The 25,041-nt window shown below is 47.8% G+C and overlaps 3 protein-coding genes across 4 annotated transcripts in view; 1 reads left to right on the top strand and 2 right to left on the bottom strand.

Annotated features, from left to right (window-relative positions):
* Window positions 1-213: 213 nt before the first annotated feature.
* Window positions 214-1,364, bottom strand: Fam229a (family with sequence similarity 229 member A). Its single transcript, XM_070008771.1, has 3 exons — window positions 821-1,364; window positions 636-779; window positions 214-488 (listed from the first exon to the last, which is right to left on the bottom strand). Exons 1-3 carry the CDS (start codon window positions 1,066-1,068, stop codon window positions 386-388), a joined length of 495 nt encoding a protein of 164 aa, XP_069864872.1. The 5' UTR covers window positions 1,069-1,364; the 3' UTR covers window positions 214-385.
* A 145-nt stretch (window positions 1,365-1,509) lies between these two features.
* On the top strand, window positions 1,510-2,945 carry Tssk3 (testis specific serine kinase 3). The gene is made up of 2 exons (XM_070008770.1): window positions 1,510-1,654; window positions 2,234-2,945. The coding sequence occupies exons 1-2, from the start codon at window positions 1,510-1,512 to the stop codon at window positions 2,893-2,895; spliced, it is 807 nt and encodes a 268-aa protein (XP_069864871.1). The 3' UTR covers window positions 2,896-2,945.
* A 140-nt stretch (window positions 2,946-3,085) lies between these two features.
* Bsdc1 (BSD domain containing 1) overlaps window positions 3,086-25,041 on the bottom strand; it is a 28,485-nt gene continuing 6,529 nt past the window's right edge. The window contains exons 3-11 of one of the 2 annotated variants that reach the window (XM_070008767.1): window positions 24,340-24,456; window positions 22,298-22,465; window positions 20,936-20,990; window positions 17,927-18,042; window positions 17,467-17,535; window positions 17,272-17,350; window positions 15,278-15,754; window positions 7,893-7,996; window positions 3,086-4,964 (exon numbers count right to left, since the gene is read on the bottom strand). In XM_070008767.1, the coding sequence (XP_069864868.1) occupies window positions 4,932-4,964; window positions 7,893-7,996; window positions 15,278-15,754; window positions 17,272-17,350; window positions 17,467-17,535; window positions 17,927-18,042; window positions 20,936-20,990; window positions 22,298-22,465; window positions 24,340-24,456 (1,218 nt within the window). In that variant the 3' untranslated portion in view covers window positions 3,086-4,931. The remainder of the gene's footprint in view (window positions 4,965-7,892; window positions 7,997-15,277; window positions 15,755-17,271; window positions 17,351-17,466; window positions 17,536-17,926; window positions 18,043-20,935; window positions 20,991-22,297; window positions 22,466-24,339; window positions 24,457-25,041) is intronic. The other variant, XM_070008768.1, reaches the window with a different exon arrangement.

Consider the following 25,041-nt stretch of genomic DNA (forward strand, 5'->3'; position numbering starts at 1 on the left):
TGTACCACAAAGCCACATTCCTAGCCTGAAGTCTCTTTCTGTTCTAAGCTGACATCTGCCCAGCAATTAGTTGGGGATGGAGAATAACACAGGCTGGTGCAGAAGGGCGGGGTCGCAAGGGCAGGGGCCAAGGCAGGAGGCCGTCAGAGCGAAAGGAAGGTACTACTGCACTCTGCCGGAACCGACGGACAGACACACACGGCCAGCCCGGAGTGGAAAGAACAGTTTATGCTGTGCTTTATTAAAATGTGCATCATTCTTTTATTTTAAAATGTGCATCATTGTCTCGTGCTCGGCGCGTGCGACCTCGGCGTGGTGGCCCGCAGCGGGCCTCGTCGGGCCTCTTCCAGCCCGGCTCCCGCGGAGCCGCCGTGCGCAGGCGCGCTCAGGTGGCGCGGGCCCGCGGGCTCCCGCCCATGGCCAGGTAGACGTCGATGGGCACGTGCAGCAGCGTCAGGCAGTGGCAGCCAGGGCAGCGACGCAGCGGCCTGAGGAAAGCGGCGCGGACAGGGCCGCTGAGGCCGGCAGGCCGGGCCCCCGAGCTGTGGGGGCGCCCCGGGGATCATCCGAGGCCCGAGTTGGGGGCGGGGTGGGAGCTGGGGTGCGGGGCGGGGCCCGCAGGGCGCCGGCCTCACCTGACAGGGTTGTGCTCGGTAGTGACCGGCTCCGGGCTGTCCTGGGCCTCGGGGGCGGCGGCAAGGCCAGGGGAGTCTCCGGCCTCAATGGGGAATCGTCGACCCTGCGGGGGCTCCTGGGCACTCATGTCCAGGCCCCAGGCGCTCTGCGCGGGCCGCCGGGCGCCCCCTGGGCGGTGGCTCACCTGCCGGAGGCCGAGGCCGAGGCCGGTCCCAGGCTGGAAGCAGCTGCCTGAGCCCAGGCCGCGGGAGGACGCTCCGGTCCAGGCGGAGCCGGGCAGGTGTCTGCGGCGCTCGGCGGCCGTGGCCTCCAGTGGAAGGGCGGCATTGTGACCTCACAGAGCCCGTTCCTCTGCCCGGGAACCCGGGCCGCCTCGGCACTTTGTGCAGACCCGATCCGGGGTCCCAGGACTTGGCCATTGCGTCTGGACATCCGGGCCCCCCACGATGGAGGCACTGGGGTCAAGGACGGCCTGCCGAGGCAGCATCCACACCGGGGGGCGTGGCACTCCCGAACCCCCACACACACCCCGAGCGCTCTCGGGGGCAGGGCTGCATCTCACCGCCGGGCCGGCGGCGGCGGGGACCTGGCCCAGGCTGTTTTGCAGGTGTGGTGCGGGAAGGTAGGGCTACTGCCCATTTTGGCCAAGGGTCACACAGCATTTACATCACAATTGGGCTAGAGTTTTAAAATGTCTGACCCTCTCCCTCCCCACCACCCGTGGCTGTGTCCGGACGGAGAATGTTCTAGCGCTGGAGGCGGCTGTGGATGAAGTCCTTGGGAGGAAAAGGAGCAGGCCGAGGGCGATGGTGGAGTAGCGCTGCCTCGCAGAGGCAGCATGAGCTGAGAGGGTGATAGAAGGCGCTAGACAGCATGGAGGAATTTCTGCTCTCCAATGGGTACCAGCTGGGCAAGACCATTGGGGAAGGGACCTACTCAAAAGTCAAAGAAGCATTTTCCAAAAAACACCAAAGAAAAGTGGCAATTAAAATTATAGACAAGATGGGAGGGCCAGAAGGTGAGCTGGGACCTCTCTGAAGGGGGGGAGGAAGGAAACATTCCTTCTCCTTTAGTTGGGAGCCCAGGAAAGGGAGCCAGATTATGGTCTGGGGGTGAGAAATAGCGGGATGTGGGAGTCCAACAGCACCCAAGACTAAGATTCAAGGTGAAGAATCCTGGGACATGTATTCCAGGAGGGGCCAGACTGGCAGAGGCCATAGCTAGGGCTAGTGGAGGGCAGGACCTGGTGCTAAGACAGGTAGAGATGGGAAAGGGGAAGCTCCGGCTCCAGGAAAGAACTAGTCAGTAAGCACTGGTGGGAGGAACTGGCTCTCCACTCTGGCTATTGGGCCTCCTGAGATTCCATCCCTCCACCCCAAGGCTTTGATATCTGAAGTTTCAAGGACTGCTCATGCTAATCCTTTTAAGTTGGCAGGGAAGAGTTCTTATGACAATGTATTAACTACCAAAATAAATAGATGTAAATTCTTTGCAATGTTCTGGCTGCTAGGCACTTTTGAGACCACCAGCCATAGTGGGTGGTAGACTGAAGGCTGGAAAGCAAAGTCAGGACTCTCTCCTTCCCATGTTTCCTCAGAGTTTATCCAGAGATTCCTGCCCCGGGAGCTCCAGATCGTCCGTACCCTGGACCACAAGAACATCATCCGGGTGTATGAGATGCTGGAGTCTGCCGATGGGAAGATCTACCTGGTGATGGAGCTGGCTGAGGGCGGGGATGTCTTTGACTGTGTGCTGAATGGGGGGCCACTGCCTGAGAGCCGGGCCAAGGCCCTCTTCCGCCAGATGGTCGAGGCCATCCGCTACTGCCATGGCTGTGGCGTGGCCCACCGAGACCTCAAATGTGAGAACGCCTTGTTGCAGGGCTTCAACCTGAAGTTGACTGACTTTGGCTTTGCCAAGGTGGTGCCCAAGTCACGCCGGGAGCTGAGTCAAACCTTCTGTGGCAGCACAGCCTATGCCGCCCCTGAGGTGCTGCAGGGTATTCCCCATGACAGCAAGAAGGGTGATATCTGGAGCATGGGCGTAGTCTTGTATGTCATGCTCTGTGCCAGCCTACCTTTTGACGACACAGACATCCCCAAGATGCTGTGGCAGCAGCAGAAGGGAGTGTCCTTCCCCACTCATCTGGGAATCTCGACCGAATGCCAGGACCTGCTCAAGCGGCTCCTGGAACCAGACATGATCCTCCGGCCTTCAATTGAAGAAGTTAGTTGGCACCCATGGCTAGCAAGCAATTGATAAAAGCAATGGCAAGTCCTCCCCAATAAAGTAGGGGGAGAAAGCAAACCTAAAAACCCGCTTCTAAAATGGTGATATATATTTTACATTTTAAGCTTACTTATCCTGAAACTAACATATACCCTTCCCTAGACTTACACTACTCTTCCCCTCTAAAGATCTTTATGAACCAAGGATCTCATTCACAATTCCCTTTTATTATTAACAGCTGGCAAGTACTTTTCATACAGGTGTTTAAAGCTAATTAAATTAGACCCCAGAAAGGGGAGGAGCGGAGACAAATGACTGGAGCAGTTGGAAACACTGTTGCTACAGCTTCTTTTCCAAATAAAAGCAGAAGTGATGGGAATGCAGAAACCACCTCCCGACTCCTTGTTTTGCTGAGAGGCCTACTGAGGCCCCGTCCCTTTCTCATCCCAGAGGACAAGCTAAGTCTGAGGTAAGGATAAGGTTAGGACCCTGGCTATGCCCCAACTTATACCCCCAGTTCCAAGTGGGAAGCTACCCTGCAGTGTGAGTCCTGCCCAGGCTCCAGTGTGGCTGCCATGGGGGACAGAAACAGATCCCTGGACACTTCCGACTTCTGTTGAATTTCTTTAATGCTGTTATGGCAAATCTGTAAAAGGTTCAAGACAAAGTTTTTTTTTTGTTGTTGTTCCTTTTAATTACAAAACTAACAGCTGTTAGAATCTTTTTTCTTTTTCTTTTTTTTTTTTAAACCTTTTCCTGTTTTCTTTTCTTGGCTACAAAATACTCTGGGGAGATGCATTATAATTTAAAATATATAATATTGCACAACAACCAAAAGGTTAATTAAACTAAAGAAGTAATTACAAAGAGAAAAACCCCATCCCGTCAAAATAAGATTGAGCATTCTCTCTACCCCACCCCTTATTGAAGGTTTGCAGTGAAGTGCCTACTACTCTTGTGTCCCCACCATGATCCCTTTAAATCACTGGTGGACACACCAGCTTACAAACAACAATCATCAGGCAACACCTGTGAAGCACCAGAGGTCTCCAGGAATCCCTGCAGTCCTCATTGCCCCAACAAAGGTTCAACTTCACCAGAGTAGAGGGTAAGAGCCATAGGCTAGCTTTGTCTTCTGAAGGATTGCCTCTGCAGAGTCTGCTAAGTCTCAGAACTTTTACCCAGCCCTGTTCCTTTGGAAGCAGAGGGCCGAGGCAGAGAAGCCTTACCAGAGCTCTTAAGTCCTCACTTTTTGCTCATCAATTCATACCACTGATAGCTACAGGGAGTCAAGGTAGGTAGCTGCTTGATTAGGTATTTTGTCAGGCAGCGCACAGAAAAGGGCCTGAAGTGGTCCCCTCCCTTGGGGAAAGGGAGAGAATGCAAGAGCAGACTCTTGCAGTGGCACAGCTGGGCTAAGGACTTGGGTGCATCTGATGTAAAGAAGCCCTAGGAAGTGAGGGGACATCCCAGTTTGGGCTGGAGGAAAAGGAGAGGGTTAAGATTTGGTCTTAAGATTCTGAACCCCAGTGAACTTTTCTAGGAGTAGAAAATGCCTTGGAGGGGGAGACTCCCGAGAGAGGCACATTTCCCAGGGATAAATGCCTCTTATCCACTGAGACAGGAGCAGTTTGGCCGTGGGCAGGTGGCTCGGCCCTCCTCCTGTGCTTATGGGAAGCCAGCGTTGTCTCGGCTTCCCTCAGGAGACTGGTGGCTCAACTGTCTCCACACAGAAGGGCTAGCGTTCTCCCCTGGGGCTTCCCAACAGAAGATCATGGGATCAGTGGACATTCAGCAAGAAATGTAGGCTCTCCAGTGACAGGGTAGTGTCCTTCCCCTTAGGTGATCCTAAGGTTGGCACAAGTCAGATTTCTGGGTTTTGGATTTAAGAAAGCCCCTTCCCAGGTGTGATCAGAGGCCCAAAGAGCAGCAGGGAGCCACCAGTCTCTGGATGGTAGAGACCTCTGGAGGGACATTCTCAGTCAGTGTCTTCCAGGGCTTGGCTGAGATGAGCGAGGGAGGTGAGAGGTGTCGCAGAGGTTGGGGAGCAGCTTGCGTGGCTCCCCTCATTCCCAGTCCTCCCACTCTACATCTTCCAGCTGCAAATGTAAGAGGATAATGGAGAACACAAACACACTTACTCCTCTGAGTCAAGCCCGGACCCAACTTCCCCTTGCTAAGCAAAGCCACCTCCATTCTGGATAGCTGACCCCAGCCCCAACTCTGAGCCATACCCTGGCCCTGCTGTGAAAGAGAATTCATGACCTTCCAGACAATGTAGGACCATATCTGGGCAAGAATGAGGGAAGGGCTTGTTGCTTTGACTGTTTCATACCCAAAGGAAGTACTGACACCAACCAATTCTGGACACTACAAGGGACACCTAAAGAACGAAACCCTTAAGTCATTTCCTTAAGAGAACCTGGCTCAGCTGGATGCTGGTGGCTCATACCTGAATTCTAGCTACTTAGGAGGCTGAGATCTGAGGATTGCAGTTCAAAGCCAACTCAAGCAGGAAATCCATGAGACTCTTATCTCCAATTAACTACTAGAAAACCATAAGTGGCACTGTGGCTCAGGTAGAGTGCTCACCTTGCGCTGAATAGCTGAGGGATAACGCCTAGGGCCAGAGTTCAAGCCCCCCCAACCAACCAACAACAAAACAACAACAAAAGAGAACCTGGCTCCTGTTGAACACACTTGGCACTGTAACTAAAAGCAGGATATAGTACATGTACATGCTCACAAGGTCTTTATCAGTGGCCAGCACCTTAGCTCTTGGCTTAAGTCTCTTTTCTCTTGCCTTGTTACTCCTGGCCTACTATCAGCTCATCCCTGATATGATGGGCTGCAGAATGACTGATCAGGTATACTGCATGGTAGGTTGGGGTTTATATTACATTGCTAAGGATCAAACCCAGGGCCTCAGCGCATGCTAGGCAAGTGCTTTACTACTGAGCTGCATCCCTAACTCTACTCATCAAGGTTTTTTTTTGTTTTGCCAGTCCTGGGGGTTTGAACTCAGGGTCTGGGTACTGTCCTTGAGCTAGCATTCTGCCACTGGAGCCACATGCCACTTCTGGGTTTTTCTGTTTATGTGGTATGGAGGAACTGAACCCAGGGCTTCATGCATGCTAGGCAAGCACTCTACCACTAAGCCATATTCCCAGCCCTACTCATCAAGTTTTAAAGAGAGTTGCCAAAGGCACAGAAACTAGCAACTGCTTATATATCATGAAAGGACACTGTGGGCCTTCTCTGCTGGGTACAGTGAAGTTCTAGGTCCAAAATAGTCTTGAATACAGGTCACTATGTCCTTTGAGGCTTTAGCTTCCCAACTGGAAAGACTAGACCTCCACAGGTCTTTCTAATCTGCCCATATGACAAAGGAATTACATGATTTTTTTTCTTTTTGTTGGTTGTGGTGCTCAAACTCAGGACTTGGGTGCTGTCCCTGAGTTCTTTTGCACAAGGTTAGCAATCTACCATTTTGAGCTACAGCACTATTTCTGGTGGTTAATTGGAGCTAAAAAATCTCATGACTTCCTGCCAGGCTAGACTTGAAACATGATCCTCAGAGTTCAGCTTTTTTTTTTTTTTTTTGGGGGGGGGGGGAGGGGGTCTGGTCGTGGGGCCTGAACTCTGGGCCTGGGCACTGTCCCTCAACTCTTCAGCTCAAAGCTAGTGCTCTACCACTTGAGCCACAGAGTCACTTCCGGCTTTTTTCTTTTTGCTTCTGTGGTGCTGAGGAATCGAACCCAGGGCCTCATGCATGCAAGGCAAGCATTCTACCACTGAGCCACCTTCCCAGCCCTAGAGCTCAGCTTTCTGAGTAGCTAGGATTACCGGCATGAGCCACCAGCGCCTGGTGGTATGATTCTTATGTAATAATGGAAGTAACACATCTATCTTTTCTAGACTGAACGTTTGGTCTTGTCAAAAATTAGCTGTGAGAACCTTTAGCTGTTTTAGACTCTCATTCTAAATAATCTCTCAATTGTAGGCAGTTGCCTAGTATGCATGAGGCTCTGGGTTCCTCCATTCCTAGCACCATAATAACCAAATAACCAAAGCCTCATTCTGGGAAGAAGCAAAGAGTAAAAGCAATTAAAGGCTTATTTAAGGTCAGTAACTGGAGTGGGTTTTTTGGTGTGCATCACTAATGTTTACTGAAGGCTACTATATAACCCAGTCACCATGGTTGACCTGTTTACATGCATACCTCATTGTAACTTATAAGTCAAGTAGTATCATCAATTCCATGTATTAGATCAAGAAAGGTCAAGTGAGTGACTTGCTGTCTATCACATTGGTCTTTTGTCTTTAAGGACAGGAACTTGCTGAGGCCCCACATTTGGGAACCATAAGTCATAAGGTCTGGGCAGGGCTCATTATCTGTAGCTATATATGTATCCATATTGAGACAGGGTCTTGTTATGTAGTCCAAGTTGCCCCTTGAGCTTATGCTTATGAGTGCTGGGATTACAGATTGACCCTGATGTATGTTTTTTTTTTTTTTTTTTTTTTGTGCTGGTACTGGGGCTTAAACTCAGGGCCTAGGAGTTGTCCCCTGAGCTTTTGTGCTCAAGACTAGCACTCTTACCACTTGAGCCACAGCTCCATTTCTGGCTTTTTGTGGTTAATTGAAGACAAGAGTCTCATGGACATTCCTGCCTGGGCTAGCTTCAAATCACCATCTTCAGATCTCAGCCTCCTGAGTAGATAGGATTACAGATGTGAGCCACTGGCACCTGGCTAGTATCTGTTAAGTAGTTCCTTGGTAAATTATGATACAAAGCTAAGGCCAAGGATTTTTTCATTCATCCACTCTTGAATTGAAAAAAAGCAGAGCTGCTACTGACAATTGTCAGGGGGTAGAGAGCTAGGCCTCACCTACTTCTTGTACAGCCTGCTAGCTCATCCAAATGCAGGGATACTCTCTGAGTGGACAGCACAGTTTTATGGGAAGTGTCTTGGAGCCTGGCACCACTGGCCTGGCTTGCCTGTGGCTGACTGGGCTCACTCACCTCACCAGAGGCATCCACTTTGGAAAGTGCCATCTGTACTTCTTCTTCGGTCATGTCCAAGTCAAAGTCTTTCTCCCAGTCCTCACTGATGTCTGTGCTTGAGCCTGAAACCACAAATCACAGTGTAAAAGGCAACACAGGACAGGAAGGGGGTATCTCAAGGGTTTTACTAGATGTAATAACAATCTTTAAAACAGCTGGAAATATACAACACAGCTTTTTGCTGTTCCTTTAGGGGCACTCATGAGGCTTTATTGCTCACAGCTGGTACTTACCATTTAAGCCATGCCTCTAGCCTTACAAGAATGGGCTTTTATTCCCGCCCCCCCAGTCGTGGGACTTGAACTCTGGGCCTGCACACTGTCCCTGCACTCTTCAGCTCAAGGCTAGTGCTCTACCACTTGAGCCACAGCATCACTTCCAATTTTCTGGTGGTAATTAGAGATAAGAGTCTCAGGGACTTTCCTGCTCGGGCTAGCTTTGAACCACGATCCTCAGGTCTCAGCCCCTTGAGTAGCTAGGATTACAGGTGTGAGCCTGGCTAAAAAGTAGTCTTTATAGACTACTTTACTCTTGGCTTAGTGATTTCACTTCTAGGAGTCTAAGGAAAAGTATTAATTCAGTTAAAAAAAAAAAGTGGTCAAACGATTTTCACTATAGTGATACACTATAGTGAAGAAAACTCAGAATAGAGAAAAACACAAATGGATGATAATAGTTACCTGACAGAAAATATGACTTTTTAAAGGGAGGCTGGAGAACTTTATATTATGGCAAACTAGTCTGAAACCATTAAGTTAGAAAAGGCAAGTGAAGAATGGAGAGGTGGACTGGAGATGTGTCAAGTAGCAGAGTATAAAGCAAGCACAAAGCTAAATTCCAGCCCCAATACTGAAAAAAACAGTGGAGAAGCACACTGGCCCAGAGGCCTTCAAGGAGCCACATGAATCTACAAGGAGAAACATGAGCCTCTTTCTCCTTACCATTCTACCTGCACTGACCTGGTTCCTATTGGCAGATACGAGGCAATGCCTTTTAGTGGTTGTTTCTATACCAGAATCCTCCTTGGTTATCTGTAAGGCCAACTTCCCAACCCTTCATGCTTTCCTCAACCTCACCTTTCTTCAACCTTTTCCAGCATATTTATCACTTTCTAATATATTACATAGTCACATTTACCATACTTACTAATAACACAGAGGCTACAATGGGAGAACCAGGAGCTTATGTATTCCTGGTACCCAGAACATGCAGGTGAATAATGAATATTCCAAGACCCTTTCTCTAAACCAGTAGGTGAAATCATGGCCCAGGGATCAAATCCAGCCTACCACCTTTTTCTGGAAGTAAAATTCCAGAATAAGCCATCCATTTGTTTACCTGTCTGGCCACTCTCACGTGTTCACAGCAGAGCTCAGTAGTTCCCATACAGACTGTATGGGAACATTTGTGACCTGGCCCCAGGCAATGTTTACCAACTCCTTATCTACATGAATCTACACCACTAAAGTATGGTGTCTAGACTACTGTCATAAACATTGCTACTTGGGAATGGTCTAATAGGCAAACTAAAAGCCTCCATGTGAAAGTTATCAGTAAGAAGTGAACTACATAAATTGGCTTGCTCTGCATTCTGTACAAGCGGCTAACACTGCACCTTCTTCCTCATCATGAGTGTTGTGGTCTCTGGAGCCAGCAGACCTGGTGGAGTATCACTCACTCCTAGACCTACTGTACAGTCATGGACAAATTATTCTGGGTTTCAGTCTATTTATAAAATTAGGATAAAATCACTGTCTTTGCAAAGAACTTTGGAAAAACTTATCAGAATGTAATTCCTAACCTCCCTATCTCCAGTCCCCTATGGGATTCAGCAACCAGGTGGTCGCCCAGGATTCTGCTTTACAAACTGGGTGATTCTTTGGAGACGTGGGCCTGCAGTTTGAGAAAAAGAATTAAAATATGAACGTAAAGTAACAATTACATATGTACACAGTGAATATGTACCCTCTAGTGTAGCTTGATGTAGCTCGGTAGCTTGACTTGGGAGTTGACTCTTCACCTAAGAGGTGTGGATGTGGCATGACATTTCCTTCAGTCTTCAGGACCTGAAATCCCCTCATTAGGCTTAAATGCTAGGGCAAATCCTTCCAGCTCTTTTTTTGTTGTTGTTGTTGGTCATGGGGCTTGAACTCGGGTCTTGGCACTGTCGCTGAGCTCTGTCAGCTCAAGGCTAGCACTCTACCACTTAAGCCACAGTGCCACTTCTGGTGTTCTGGTGGTTAATTGGAGATGAGAATCTCATGATAGGGCTGGGAAGGTGGCTCAGTAGTAGACTGCTTGCCTTGCATGCATGAAGCCCTGGGTTCAATTCCTCAGCACCACATAAGCAGCACCCAGGTTCAGGCTCCACAACCGACAAAAAAAAAAAAAAAAGAAAGAAAGAAAGAAAAATCTCACAAATTTTCCTGCCTGAACTGGCTTTGAACTGTGATCCTCAGATCTCAGCCTCTTTTTGTTGTTGTTGTTGGTTGTGGGGCTTGAACTCTGGGCCTGGGCGCTGCCCCTCAGCTCTTCAGCTCAAGGTGAGTGCTCTACCACTTGAGCCACAGCGCCATTTCCGGTTTTTTCTGCTTATGTGGTGTTGAGGAATCCAATTCAGGGTCTCACGCATGCTAAGCAAGTACTCTACCAATGAATCACCTTCCCAGCCTTCTGAGTAGCTAAAATTTATAGGCATGAACCACTAGTGCCAGGCTTTACCAGCTCATTTTTTTTTGGGGGGGGAGAGGTCCGGTCGTGGGGCCTGAACTCTGGGCTTGGGTGCTGTCCTTCAGCTCTTCAGCTCAAGGCTAGCGCTCTACCACTTGAGCCACAGTGCCACTTCCAGCTTTTTTCTTTTTGCTTATGTGGTGCTGAGGAATCGAACCCAGGGCCTCATGCATGCAAGGCAAGCGCTCTACCACTGAGCCACCTTCCCAGCCCTACCAGCTCATTTTTGAAGCATGTCACATTCATCCTCTGGGTAAATATACCAGTTGCAGTTTATACACTGAATGAAGGCTTCACCAGCAGGGTTGGAGGTGAATCTGGCCACCAATGGCCTCTTCTTGCCACCCTGTCCTGTCACATCATGAGTGTGCTAAGCTCTCTATTGCACTGTGCATATGACACCTGATCTATACAACGCAGGACTTCAAGACAGAGTCTGACTCCTCCTGGTTTTTGTTCTCAGTTGACTACTAACCTCAGAGCGAGGTTACAATTAATCTTATTTTGCATAAGTGGTTCTGCTTCCTCAGACAGACAAAAACGGCTTCTATGTTCTATAGTTGATGGTGAAGGCCTTCAAACCAGGGCCTTGGGCTTTAGACCTGCCCTCAGCTTCTCTCCCCTGACTGAGCAGCTGAACAGATAAACCCTGGGACATAATGCAGGTGGAAACAACTCTGCAATGACACAGGGTCTTGCTGTACCCAAAGGCCATGCTTTGTGTCATCTGAGGATATGGGTGTGTAAGGGAAAAGAGTCACAGTTCCCAAACCTCCATCTTTTTTTTTTTCTTTCATGCTGGGGACTAAACCCAGGGCCTTGCACATGCTACAACCACTAAGCTACAACCCAGCCTTCTTTTTTGGAAAGTCTCACTATATAACTCAGGTTACCCTGGGATTCTCTAGATAGCTCAGGCTGGTCTCAAACTCCTGATCCTCCTGCCTCTGTCTTTTGAGTGCTAGGAATGTATTACCAAGACTAACATCATTCTTTTAAGATTTCCTCCTGGGTTGGGGTGTGGCTCAGTGATAAGAATGCCTACCTAGGGGGCTGGGAAGTTGGCTCAGTGGTAGAGCGCTAGCCTTGAGCTGAAGAGCTGAGGGACAGTGCCCAGGCCCAGAGTTCAGGCCCAACAACTGGACCCCCCCCCCCAAAAAAAGGAAGCCTACTTAGCATTCATGAATACCTGGGTTGGATCTCCAGTACCTCAAAAAACAACGCAAAATCACGAATTTTTTTGCTAAAGGGGAAATTTTTTCTTCTACTACATTCCCACTGTTGTAACCTGTTCTAAGTCACTGGCTTTTCCCACCAAACTGACTAGTAGAGTGGCTGTGCATCATATCCACAGCTCCTCCTTTCACATGCCCTCAAATGTACTCAAGGCAACACAGAGTAGTTGAGTGCCTTTTCTGCAACTCCCCCATCTCAATTTCACCTCTCCAACCAGTACATTTTCTCTTTGCAGCCCAATTCCAAATGGAACCTATAATTCTTTAGCTCTAATTGTTTCACTACCCTCTCATTCCCTCCCCTACCCAGCTAAGAATACAAGACCACATTCTGATCATTTCTTACATATACTTTCCTTTTCTTACATTGATTTTTTTTTTTTTTTTTTTTTTTGCTGGTTGTAGGGCCTGAACTCTGGGCCTGGGCACTGTCCCTCAGCTCTTCAGCTCAAGGCTAGCGCTCTACCACTTGAGCGGCAGTGCCACTTCCAGCTTTTTCTGTTTATGTGGTGCTGAGGAATCGAACCCAGGGCCTCATGCATGCAAGACAAGCACTGTACCACTGAGCCACCTTCCCAGCCCCTCTTACATTGATTTTACCTTATTAAATGTGGACTCTAGTTAAATCCAACTTCCCATCTGCTCTGTGCCTGCACCTTTGCAACTGAATGTAGCTGGGAAAAAGTACAAAAGAAATGCTGGGTGTAGTGGTACATGGATATAATCTCAGCTCTCAGGCAACAAAGGCAAGAAGTTTGTGAGTTATAGGCTAGCCAGGTTACAGTGAGATACTACCTCAAAAAAAAAACAAAAGACAAGGTGCCAGGCACTGATAGCTTACACCTGCAATCCTAGCTATTCAGGAAGCTGAGATCTGTAGACTGAGGTACAAAGCCAGCCTGGCAGGAAAGTCTGCGAGACTCATCTTCAAAAACCAGGAGGTAGGGTCTGGGAAGGTGGCTCAGTGGTAGAGCGCTTGCCTCGAATGCATGAGGCCCTGGGTTCGATTCCTCAGCACCACATAAGCAAAAAGAAAAAAGCCGGAAGTGGCGCTGTGGCTCAAGTGGTAGAGCACCAGCCTTGAGCTGAAGAGCTGAGGGACAGCGCCCAGGCCCAGAGTTCAGGCCCCACAACCGGACCCAAAAAAAACCCCAGGAGGTATGTATAGCTGTGGCTCAAGTGGTAGAGTGTAAGCCTTGACTAGGAAAAGCTCAGGAACAGTGCCCAGGCCTGAGTTCAAGCCCCAGATGAGTTCAAGATCAGGTGTAGCATAGCTCTCTATTTAATTGGGAAATGGAGATAAGAGAAGAAGTTTGAGGCTAGCCTAGGCAAGTTAGCTAGACTTCCATCTCAACAAAACAAGCTGGGTACAGTGGTTCCAGACTGTCAACCCAGTCACAGATAGGATTATGGTCTGAGGCTAGCTGGGGCAAAAAGTATAAGACCTTATGTGAAAAATAACCCAAAAAGAAAAGGGGCAAGACTCAAGGGGTGAGTGCGTGCCTACCAAGCACCCAGGGTATGAACTTAAATCCCCATACTTTCAAAGGGCCCTGATGCTACCCATCCAGCCAAGTTACTATACCTGTCAGGCCCATCACCTTCTTTTACCCTTCTACATGGTTATTTTACATGCTGCTCAAAAATTAGTGATCTCGGGGTAAGTGATCTTAGGTTTCTACCAAACAAAAGATGAGAAACTGCACAGTTCTTAGAAGGCTTTGGGGAGGATTGAATGATAGGCACATTCAGTGCTTTGCATAGGTGTAGACACATAGAAAATGCTCAACAAATGTTACCTCTTGCTATTATTATCTTCACTTCCCAGGTCAGAGATCTCCCAAGTTTCCTGAGAAAGTCTATCCCAAAACAATTACCTTCAATATATTAAAGGAGTAAATAGAGGCTTACAGAAAATCAGAAATTTCTGAAGTCATGTGGCTTAGTAGCAAAGTTGAGACTTGAACCAAGAGCCTTAGATACAGAAAGCCTTAGCCTCTCTATCTGCTGCTTTATGGCACGAGGTCCAAACTTCTGATTCCAGCTTAAGATATTAAGCTCTTAAATTCTGCTCAAGAACCAATCCATCTGCCCTTCTTGTACCTCCCTCTCCAGGGAGACAACCGGAGTTGTCAAGGGAGTTTTGTCATCACCTATTAAACATGCCTTCAGCCTAGACTACCACCAGCACCTGCCCCACCTCTCCAAAACTGTCTCCTCGGTGAGACAGCGCTGATGCTCAGATTCCTTCTTTCTCTCAACACCTCCAGTATCTAGCCTGTCCCATACTGCTTCATGCTTCATCACAAAGATCTCCACTTCTGCCCCTCCCCCCTCATGTCTCATAAAGAGCAAGCAGGAGCTGAATGGATGACCTCACTGAACCAGGCAAAAAGAAAGCACTGTGTTAAGACACTGGAAACCCTGAAGTTTCCATCAGCAAGAAGAGAAGGCCAGGATGGGTCCATTGTCCATCCACTACATCAAACCAGTCCCTCATTGTGCAGTAGGCCAGGCCTCACCTGATAGACAAGCTTTAGGCTGTGACAGGTACTAAGTGTTAGTGCCAAGAGCAGCATGTGTGTCAAGTGGGGTGGGGCAGTCTTGCTAACAACTGGTAATCTCCAGAGAGGGGATTCTGTAGGTGACAAGCTAACATTATGTCTATCCTTGTCCTTTAATTCCTGGAGCTAAAGAGGTTGCTCTTTGACATAAATTGTAGTGTCTAGTCTAAATCTCCCTGATACAGATAAGAAACTAAAGCTCTATAATGGAAGCGGGGTCACCCCAAATTCATTCTCATTAAATAGTATGTGGAGCTTTTACTTATTTCCTAATAATAATGAACGTTTAGGGAAGCTGACATTTTTCCAAAGTTCCAAAGGGGAGAAGACCCTGCTGGTATGAACATCATAGAACTCCCAACCCAGGCAAGGTTGAACTGTCCAAAAGGACAGATATTGGCAGAGTATAGCAGTTATGAGCATGGCTATAAAATCAGGCAGGCTATACAATGAGGAACCAAGTCACCTAACATTTCTGGGCCTCATTTTCTTCCCTGTAAAATGAAGATAACAGTGCTGACCTCATAGGTTGTGAGGTGCAGATGAAACTGAAATGCCATGTGACATTTAGTACAAGGCTTAGCATACACCCTACTTCATTGACACTAATCCCAAATGTATGGCGCTGCCTTCTTTCAGAGACCATGTGCATGACAGACTTAATTAAAATACGTAACAATAAATACTGTCCTCATCAGTAGCTCAAAGAAAATCTGCTCTTAGAACTGTGAAAAGAACAAAGAGGCACATCTACCTTTTAAGGTGGCAACTCTTTCTTGGCCTGCCCACCCCAAGTTTGGGCTGCCAGACCTACCTTTCTTGCCATTGTTAGAAGGGGTAGACTTCCCACTATCTGAATTCAGTTCGAACACTCGTAAGTCTGTAGGTGCCTCCTCCCTCAGAGTCTCTACTCTGGCTGGAGGCCTAGGCTCTGGGCCACTGGGGCGACCAGCTGGGGTTAGAGGCTTGGAGGGAACTGGGGGTGGTGGACCAGTCTCTCCCTCATCCACAGTCAGGCTCTGTTCCTCCAAAGATGCTTCAAACAGCTTTTGGGACAGGTCTTTGGGTAGCACTGGTGCCTCAAGTGCAGTGGCAGGGTTGGCAATCTGTGTTACGAGTGAGATGCTCTCGCTGCTCTCTGATGGAGTCACCTCTGCTGGGGGCTCCACTGAGGTCCCAAGGGTCTCTTCACAGGAACCCTGGGGGACAGGCCTTCCTTCAGGGGATATAGAAGTTTTGGTCACAGGAATATTTGCCTCTTTTGGAGATGGTGAAATGCCCACAAGATCCTCTGTAGAGAAAGAAAGGTAGAAAACAGAGGGCAGTGACCCCAGCCAACTTCAAGACAACCAAATTTTTTACTCCAATGAAGACTAGCACCATTTCCTTCACCCCTGCCCCAACATGGTTCTTCTGCAGACATTCCCTGTAGTCAAAGTTCTGCTTGCTTCCAGGGCTCTGCTGGGCTGCTTGAAAGTGGGTTAGCTGGGGTTCAGACTGGGCTGTGCTACATCTTAAGTTCATAATTTGGCAAGCCCATTTCTCTTTTAACTTCCGGCCTCAATGGTGAAAGTGACAATGGAGTCCTTCCTACACAGTAAGGACTATACATATAAAGCTCTTAGCACAGGCTGGGAAGATAGTATAGTATAAATACTTAATAAATTAAAGTATCGGGCTGCGAAGGTGGCTCAGTGGTAGAGCGCTTGCCTTGCATGCTCAAGGCCCTGGGTTTGATTCCTCAGCACCACATAAGCAAAAAGAAAAAGAGCCGGAAGTGGTGCTGTGGCTCAAGTGGTAGAGCGCTAGCCTTGAGCTGAAGAGCTGAGGGACAGTGCCCAGGCCCAGAGTTCAGGCCCCACGACCGGACCCCCAAAAAAAAAAAAAAATTAAAAAAAATAAATAAAAGTATCCTTTCCCTCCACCCTCCCATTCCTGGGGCTTGAACTCAGGGCCTGGCCATTGTCCCTAAAATTCTTTTTCTCAAGGCTTAAGCTCTACCACTTGAGCCATAGCACCACTTCCAGATTGTTTCTGAGTAGTTTACTGGAGAAAAGAGTCTCAGGAACGGGCTGGGAAGGTGGCTCAGTGGTAGAGCGCTTGCCTTGCATGCGTGAGGCCCTGGGTTCGATTCCTCAGTACCACATAAGCAAGAAGAAAAAAAAAGCCGGAAGTGGTGCTGTGGCTCAAGTGGTAGAGCGCTAGCCTTGAGCTGAAGAGCTGAGGGACAGCGCCCAGGCCCAGAGTTCAGGCCCCACTACCAGACCAAAAAAAAAAAAAAAAAAAAAAAGGAGTCTCAGGAACTTTCCTGCCCAGGCTGGCTTTGGGACAGGATCCTACAGTCTTATTTAAAGGTAAGGGGGGCTGGGAAGGTGGCTCAGTGGCAGAGTGCCTGCCTTGCATGTATGAGGCCCTGGGTTTGATTCCTCAGCACCACCTAAGCAAAAAAAAAAAAAAAAAAGCCCAAGTGGTGCTGTGGCTCAAGTGGTAGAGCACTAGCCTTGAGCTGAAGAGCTGAGGGACAGCACCCAGGCTGAGTTCAGGCCCCAAAACTGACAGAAAAAAATAAATTAAATAAAAAATGAGGAAGGGAAAATCTGGATTTTTCATTCTGTTCCCAGGGACAATGAAGTAATTGGTCCAGGACAGTATGTCCAAATGACAGTGGTGATTTCTCTAAACGTAGGTTTCCACCAACCTTGTTTGACATTCTGTTATCCACCTATGCTCAGCACATATACTGTGCTCACTGGCTAGAGCCTCACAGACAGACTTGTCATTTCCCTACCACACCTCAACACCACTTACCTTCTTCCTCTTCCCAGCCAGGCTCTTCAGTGACACTCTGTTCTGCCCGCTGCTTCAGGGCATCCCTTCGGGCCTCCTCCTGCAGAAAGGGGAGGAATGTCTAAGAACAGTCAAGGTACCCTCTTCCTAGTCTCAGCCTGCTTTTTTTTCTGTACCCCAGGCTGAACGGTTACCTCCCAAGTTAGACCAGCATACCTGCTCTAGTTGATGGACTTTATAGAAATACCGATGCCAGAATTCTGAATGGGAAACAGCTGCTGGAACCTAGATAGAGGGCAAAGTAGAGGTGAGAATTTGTAAATATTGTGCAGGTTTTGGGTCCCCAGCCTTATCAGTCTGCCCCCAGGCTCTGAATTGCAGACTGAGAAAGTGGCTTTGCAGTTAACTGTACAAGTTCTTCTATCTCACCTTGTTTGAGCCACACCCACCTTCCCTTGGAGCTTGGCCAAGAAAGGACAAAGTAACTCCCATCTGGCTTTGCTGGCCCTTCCCTTTCTTACCATTTTCTGAGAGCCAGAGCCTTGGCCAACCTGCCTCTTTTATGCAGATTCTTGGCTCAGGACAGTCTGGCATGTTTTCCCATTGCATATGTCCCTCCCACTTCCCAACACCTCAAGCCTGGAGCCAGCAGAGATCTTGCTGACTGAGCCCTCACCATCTTGGTGTAGAGGGCCCGGATGGAGGGGCTGCCTACAAGGAGTTCTGAGATCTCCCCCTTCTTCTCCTCCAAGCAGAACTGGGAAAGCCAGGCGTCAAACAATTCCGGGGGCCCTGCAGGGGGACAGACGCTGATGGTCAGATCCCTGGGTCTGGGGAAAGAACATGGGGCCTACAGAATATACTTAAGGCTGGACAAGGGCAATAAAGAAAACTTAAGGTTTTTATTCTTTTGGCCCAAGGTTGGGGAGAGGTCAAGGTGAGAAAGTGGTTGGGCCCTACTAGGATGAGGGTGTAGCACCTCAGTGATCTGTAGAAAATGATGTGCTCTCCATTTTCTCATGCCCCAGCTAGCATTTAATCCATTGCACCTGGCTATTGAGTCCCCATCTCTGAAATAGCTGTCCTCAGGTCACCAGTGGATCCAAGGATTCAGTCACTGGCTGCTTTCCTGTCTTCTCTCATCTAGCTGCACAAATCAATTCTGACCAGGAGCTCCTGGTTTCTGTGAGTCTTCATGGGCTGCTTATTTTTCTTTCCTTTCCTTTCCTTACCTCTTCTCACTTTCTATTTTACTCATAAGATAATCTTCACTAAACCATGAATTTTAACCTTCTCCTCCCTCTTTTTAAATTTATTCAAAAATATTTTGGTACTGGTACTGGGACTTGAATTCAGGGACTTGTGCTCTTGTTTGGCTTTTTTTTTTTTTGCTAGTCATGGTGCCTGAACTCTGGACCTGGGCACTGTTCCTCAGCTCTTCAGCTCAAGGCTAGTGCTCTACCACTGGAGCCACAGCGCCACTTCCAGCTTTTTCTGTTTATGTGGTGCTGAGGAATCGAACCCAGGGCCTCATGCATGCAAGGCAAGCACTCTACCACTGAGCCACCTTCCCAGCCCCTTGTTTGGCTTTTTTGCTTAAGACTGGTGCTCTACTACTTGGGCCATGCCTCCACTTCTGACATTTTTTGCTGAATATTAGAGATGAGTCTCTTGGATTTATCTTCCTGGGGCTGGCTCTGAACCTTGATCCCTAGATCTCTCCCTCCAAAGTAGCTAGGATTATAGATATGACACACTAGTGACCAGCTCTCCCTTTTTTTTTTTTTTTTGGCCAGTCCTGGGCTTGGACTCAGGGCCTTGGTGCTATCCCTGAGCTCTTTTTGCGTAAGGCTCTAACACTTGGGCCATACCACCACTTCTGGCTTTTTCTATGTATGTGGTACTGAGAAATTGAACCCAGGGTTTCATGCATGCTAGGCAATCACTCTACCACTAAGCCACATCCCCAGCCCCTCTGACTATTTTTGCAACCCAGACTACTCTGCTGAGCTTCAGATTCATTGCAAATCTGTGTGCTCATTTTTCTTCTGAGTTGCCCATCAGAAACCTGGGGGCTATTTGAAACTCCTCCTTTGTCTACTCACTCTTACTTACCCAGTGTCTCCTACATGCACTCCATTCCATACCATCTCTGGTCTTGCCTCTGACATAGGGATTCCTATCATGCCTCCTACTTCATCTCTGTCTGTCTATTTCATCCTTTACAACATGGCCTCAAAGGTTACTTCATGATTCAATAAGTGATTACCCCAAGCCTCAAAACCCTCCAACAATTCTCTACAGGAGGGCTTTTTGTAGGGTCCTCAGATGCTTTTCAAAGGGTCAAAGAATTCCCACACTGCACAAAAAAAGCTGTCATTTTCAATAGGTTTTTTTTTTTTTTTTTGTCGGTCATGGGGCTTGAACTCTGGGCTTGGGTGCTGTCCCTCAGCTCTTCAGCTCAAGGCGAGCACTCTACCACTTGAGCCACAGCACCACTTCCGGTTTTCTGGTGGTTTATTGGAGATAGGAGTCTCACGGTCTCTCCTGCCCGGGCTGGTTTTGAACCGCGATCCTCAGATCTCAGCCTCCTGAGTAGCTAGGATTACAGGCGTGAGCCACCAGCGCCCGGCTTCAATAGGTTTTTAAAAGGCCTCTGTGACTAAAACAGGACCAGAACTACTACTACGAACCTTTCAGAGCCAAATTAAAGCTGCTTGGCCTGGCACAAACAGCTCTCTGTACCTGGTTTTCTCAGCACTCAGCCTGCCTTCACTATCCCATGTACTCTCTTTAATCCAGTGTCACCAAAATGTGACGAGCTCTCTGCTCAGATCTACCATTGCCTTGCCTGAATGCCCTTCCCTCCTTCTAAAAATAAAACATTTAATTTACTACTAATTCATCCTCTCCCTCACCCTCCCCACCTCTCTTTTTCTTTCTTGTTGGTCCTGGTTCTTGAACTCAGAGCCTGGGTGCTGTCCCTAAGCTTTTTTTTTCCACTCAAGGCTAGTGCTCTACCACTTGAGCTACTACCACTTGAAATACTTCTGGCTTTTTAGTGGTTAAATGGAGTTAAAAGTCTCATGGACTTTTCTGCTCAGGCTGGCTTTGAACTGTGATCCTCAGAGCTCAGACACCTAAGCAGCTAGGATTACAGGCTTGAGCCATGGGTACCCACTCTAATTCATTATTAAGTCCTCAATTCAAGTTCACTTCCTAGGCTCATTTAGTTGGTTTAGTGTTCTCTATCTTCCTGCAGAAGCAGGCACTCTACTCCTTACCATCTCTGCTTGATTCTCCTTTCCCTTTGTCTCCCTCTTAACAGCCTGCTCCTGGAAGAATGGGCCAGTTTGAGGGTTTGACTCTTCCTGGTCTCTAGTTCCCAGCATAGGGCTCACTGAGTGACAGGGTCTTAGCGAACAGGAACTAAACAAATGCAGGTACGGAAGGGCTGGGAGGAGGCTGGGCAAAGAGAGTAAAGAGCAAGGTTTTTAAGCAAAGTCTCTGTAGAGGACAGAGCTGGAGTAAAGGCAGTGAGGAAGAAGGACCACCAAACCATCCCAGGATGAAAGGTATGTGAATCCTCAACTTAGGAGGTATTTGGCCCTGAGACAAACTGAGCCCACCATGCATCCCTTCTTGGGCTGCCTGCCCCACAAGTCCCTCACTGCTACCCCCTCACCATCGGGTTCATTGCAGTAGGTTGCTGGGTCTGACTGCAGACTGTAGAGACGAGCCTGTGAGGCAGAAAAGGGAAAAAGAAATTCTGCAAGCTGGACATAGAAAGTATCCTTCTATATAGGATATCAACCACAACCCAATTCCACAAACCCACAGGGCCCATGGCACTGGACTAAAACCTAGAACTGGGGCTCCCCAAAAAGTGCTCTTTAACTCAATATTCTACACCAGGAAACTATACAAATAAAGTAAGCAGGCTATAAAATTGTTTAAAATGCTAAAATAGGTGAAATTTGAGAGACAGAAAATGCAATTATATTAATAGGGTCCAAATTTAGTGGCAAGTCATGAAATAATCCTACTATCCCTAAATTGAAACCATTCATCAATCATTTCTAGGGCTAGGAGTAGAGTGGCAGGTAGCTTACTCAGCATTTATTAGGCAAAAGGCTCAATACTCTAGCAATGAAAAATTTTAAAATTCAAATTCTGGCACTGGTCAGCCAAGTGTCATATATGCTATGTTCCCACTAGGGCCACAGGGGGGCAGAGCTCAGTTGATAAACAGAAATGTTTATCTTTCTCAGCATTACATGAAGCACAGAACTTCAGCAAATGGTTTTGGTGATGAGTCATTGTTGTCACAACTTAAAATCTTATACTTAATAACTTTCAAGCCGGGGGGGCCAGTGGCTCACGCCTGTAATCCTAGTTACTCAGGAGGCTGAGATCACGGTTCAAAGTCAGCTTGGGCAAGAAAATCTGTGAGACTCTTATCTCCAATAAACCACCAGAAAACCAGAAGTGGCGCTGTGGCTCAAGTGGTAGAGTGCTAGCCTTAAACAAAACAAGCTCAGGGACAGTGCCTAGGCCCTGAGTTCAAGCCCAAGGACCAGCAGAAAAACAAAAACAAAACATAAAGTGCCTATTTGTTAAAAAATAAAAACTCCAACCTATCTTTACCTGTGTTTGAACAAAAAGAAATGGAGGGCTATAGACCAACAAGAAGTCAGATTATCATTAGGTGATGCAATTAGGGGTTTAATGATACAGTAAGTATCTTCTCCTTATTGGTGTTCTCTATTTTTTGCCAGTCCTGGAGCTTGAACTCAGGGCCTAGACACAGTCCCTGAGCTGCTTTTCTTTTAGTCAAGGCTAATGCTCTACCACTTGAGCCACCATACCACTACTGGCTGTTTATGTTTTCTGTTTATGAGGTACTCAGGAATCAAACCCAGGGTTTCATGCATGCTAGGAAAGCACTCTACCAATAAGCCACATTCCCAACCCTTTTTGTTCTTATGAGTGGACCAGAGTTGGAAGCTAAGACCTAACATATATTCAGAACACTGTCAGTAAATACCTTGGTGCCATCATAAGGCTCAGCTGTGCCAGAGGGAGTGCCCATCAGGGTGATGACATCGCAGTCAATGGTTTTGTCCGGTGAGGGGGCAAAGGTGTCTGAGATCACCCCTAAGAAGTCAGACAACCCCTTCTTCACTTTTTCTGTTGCCCCTGAGGAGCCTTCAGTCTATAGAGAGAAGCAATAGAACAAATGTTCCAGAGGCAAGCTGCAATCTGGGATCTGGAGCACAAAGCATCAGAGCAAAGGTGTACCAATTGTGGGGACAGAAGAGTGCTCACAACTTTGTACCCTATCTCTGGGGCTGAAGGAGAGGGAAGGAAACAGAGCCCTCTATTCATAATGATACAGAAAGGGTCAAAGTAGTCCTGTGTAGATCAGAGCAGAAATCTGAGTGGCTATTTCATCAAAATATCAGAGCCAATTAGGCTAATCAAAAATTGTCAAGAGCTGGGCGTGGTGCACACCTGTAATCCTAGCTACTCAGGAGGCTGAGATCTGAGAATCATGGTTCAAAGCCAACTTGGATAAGAAAGTCCATGAGACTCTTATCTCCAATTAACTACCAGAAAATTGGAAGTGGCACTGGGGCTCAAAGCAGTAGAGTGCTAGCCTTAGGAAAAGAACTCAAGGACAGTGCCCAGGCCTGGAGCTCAAGCCCTATGGCCAACAACAACAACAAAAAGGACAAAAGTCACATGCTCTTGGATTACAGGCATGCGCCTGTAATCCTAGCTACTCAGGTAGCTGAGATCTGAGGATTGCAGTCTGAAACCAGCCTGAGCAGACAAAACTGACACACTTATCTCCAATCAACCACCAAAGCAGGAAAGACTTGGGGCTCTAGTGGTAGAGTGTTAGATTTGGGGGGAGGGGAGGAGAGGCAGGGTTGGTTGGTGACAACGTGCAGGCCCTGAGTTCAAGCCCAAGCCTTGAACCAAAAAAAAAAAAAAAAGGGGGGGGAGGGGGGAGGTGGGGAAGGGAAGTGAAGGGTAAACAAAGGAGGAGGCTGCAATGCTTGGTAAGAAATGTATGCATTATCCTGCCCATGTAATTGTAGCCCCCCTGTACAGTATGTTCTCAAATAAAATAAAATACAATTAAAAAAAAAAAAAAAAAAAAAAAAAGACCACAAAACTACAATTTCAAATGATCCTTGTTTTGGGGCTGGGAAGGTAGCTCAGTGGTAGAGCGCTTGCCTTGCATGCCTGAGGCCCTGGGTTCAATTCCTCAGCACCACATAAGCAAAAAGAAAAAAGCTGGGAAGTGGCGCTGTGGCTCAAGTGGTAGAATACTAGCCTTGAGCTGAAGAGCTGAGGGACAGCACCCAGGCCCAGAGTTCAGGCCCCACGACCAGACCCCCTCCCCCCCCCCCAAAAAAAATCAATCAAATGATCCTTGTTTTGAAAAAGAAATGTACAGTTATATCTGGGAAATGTTTTTTTTTATTTTTACTACTCTTTTATTTGTATTTGGGGGGGGGGGGTGGGTTGGTTGTGGGGCTTGAACTCTGGGCATGGGTGCTGTTCCTGAGCATTTCGGCTCAAGGCTAGCGCTCTACCACTTGAGCCACAGAACCACTTCCAGTTTTCTGGTGGTTTATTGGAGATGAGTCTCACGGACTTTCCTGCCCAGTCTAGCTTTGAACCTCAATCCTCAGATCTCAGCCTTCTTAGTAGCTAGGATTACAGGCGTGAGCTACCAGCACCCGGCTCTTATTTGCAATGACTTTGCTAAAATAGTAGGTATATGCACATATGTGTGCAATATATGCACACATATGTAAATACATGCACATATAGTGTGTTTGCACATATGTAAACATATATACATACATATACATATGTGTGCATATGTATATATACACATATATACAGTGTGTGTGACAAGCAAAATTCTTTCAAAATAAGAGAGTATTTCTATAGTTTCCCCACATAGAGGAAAAAACAGTCACCTAAGGACAAAAAGTTGGGGGTCCTCACCAGGATCCAGGGCAGGGCAGGATGTGAGGGGCAGTCACTCAAGGTGTGGACAGTACTTACAGCCAGCTTCTCCTTGACCACGCTGGCTGTGGCTGCGATGGTGCAGGCCGTGTCATGCTGTACCACCTGAGTAAACTCCGTCAGGTCCCGCTTCATGAACTCCAAAGCTTCAGAGGACTATGGGAAGATAGAGAAGGATGACAGCTGTCGGAGCACCATCACTCCTATTCTTTTTTTTTTTTTGGTTGGTTGTGGGGCTTGAACTCTGGGCCTGGGTGCTGTCCCTCAGCTCTTCAGCTCAAGGCAAGTGCTCTACCACTTGGGCCACAGCTCCACTTCTGATTTCTGGTGGTTAATTGGAAGTAAGAGTCTCATAGACTTTCCTGCCCTTTCCTGGCTTTGAACCATGATCCTCAGATCTCAGCCTTCTGAGTAGCTAGGATTACAAGCATGAGCCACCAGTACCTGGCCTATCACCTCATTCTTATTTGCTGTGCTCCTTCAGAACCAGACAGCTAAAAGGAAATGGCAAGTGACATGGGGGCCTGAGCTCAGAAACAATGCTAACTTCCCCAATTCCACAACCTGGAATTACTGCTAGCAGAGAGAGAAAAGACCCCTACTCCTTGGCACAGGGACTGTGTCTCAGCCTAGGAGTTCACAGTTGTGGGGCTACGAGTAAGTCTCATCTGGTCCTCGTTTTTTTCCTCATAAATGTGGAAGGCAGCCCAGGTCAGTGATTGGGAAAGTGGGACACATTCT

This window comes from Dipodomys merriami, unplaced genomic scaffold (assembly GCF_024711535.1).
Source record: "Dipodomys merriami isolate MVZ:Mamm:240054 unplaced genomic scaffold, mDipMer1.0.p SCAF_71, whole genome shotgun sequence".
Classification (NCBI taxonomy): Eukaryota; Metazoa; Chordata; class Mammalia; order Rodentia; family Heteromyidae; genus Dipodomys; species Dipodomys merriami.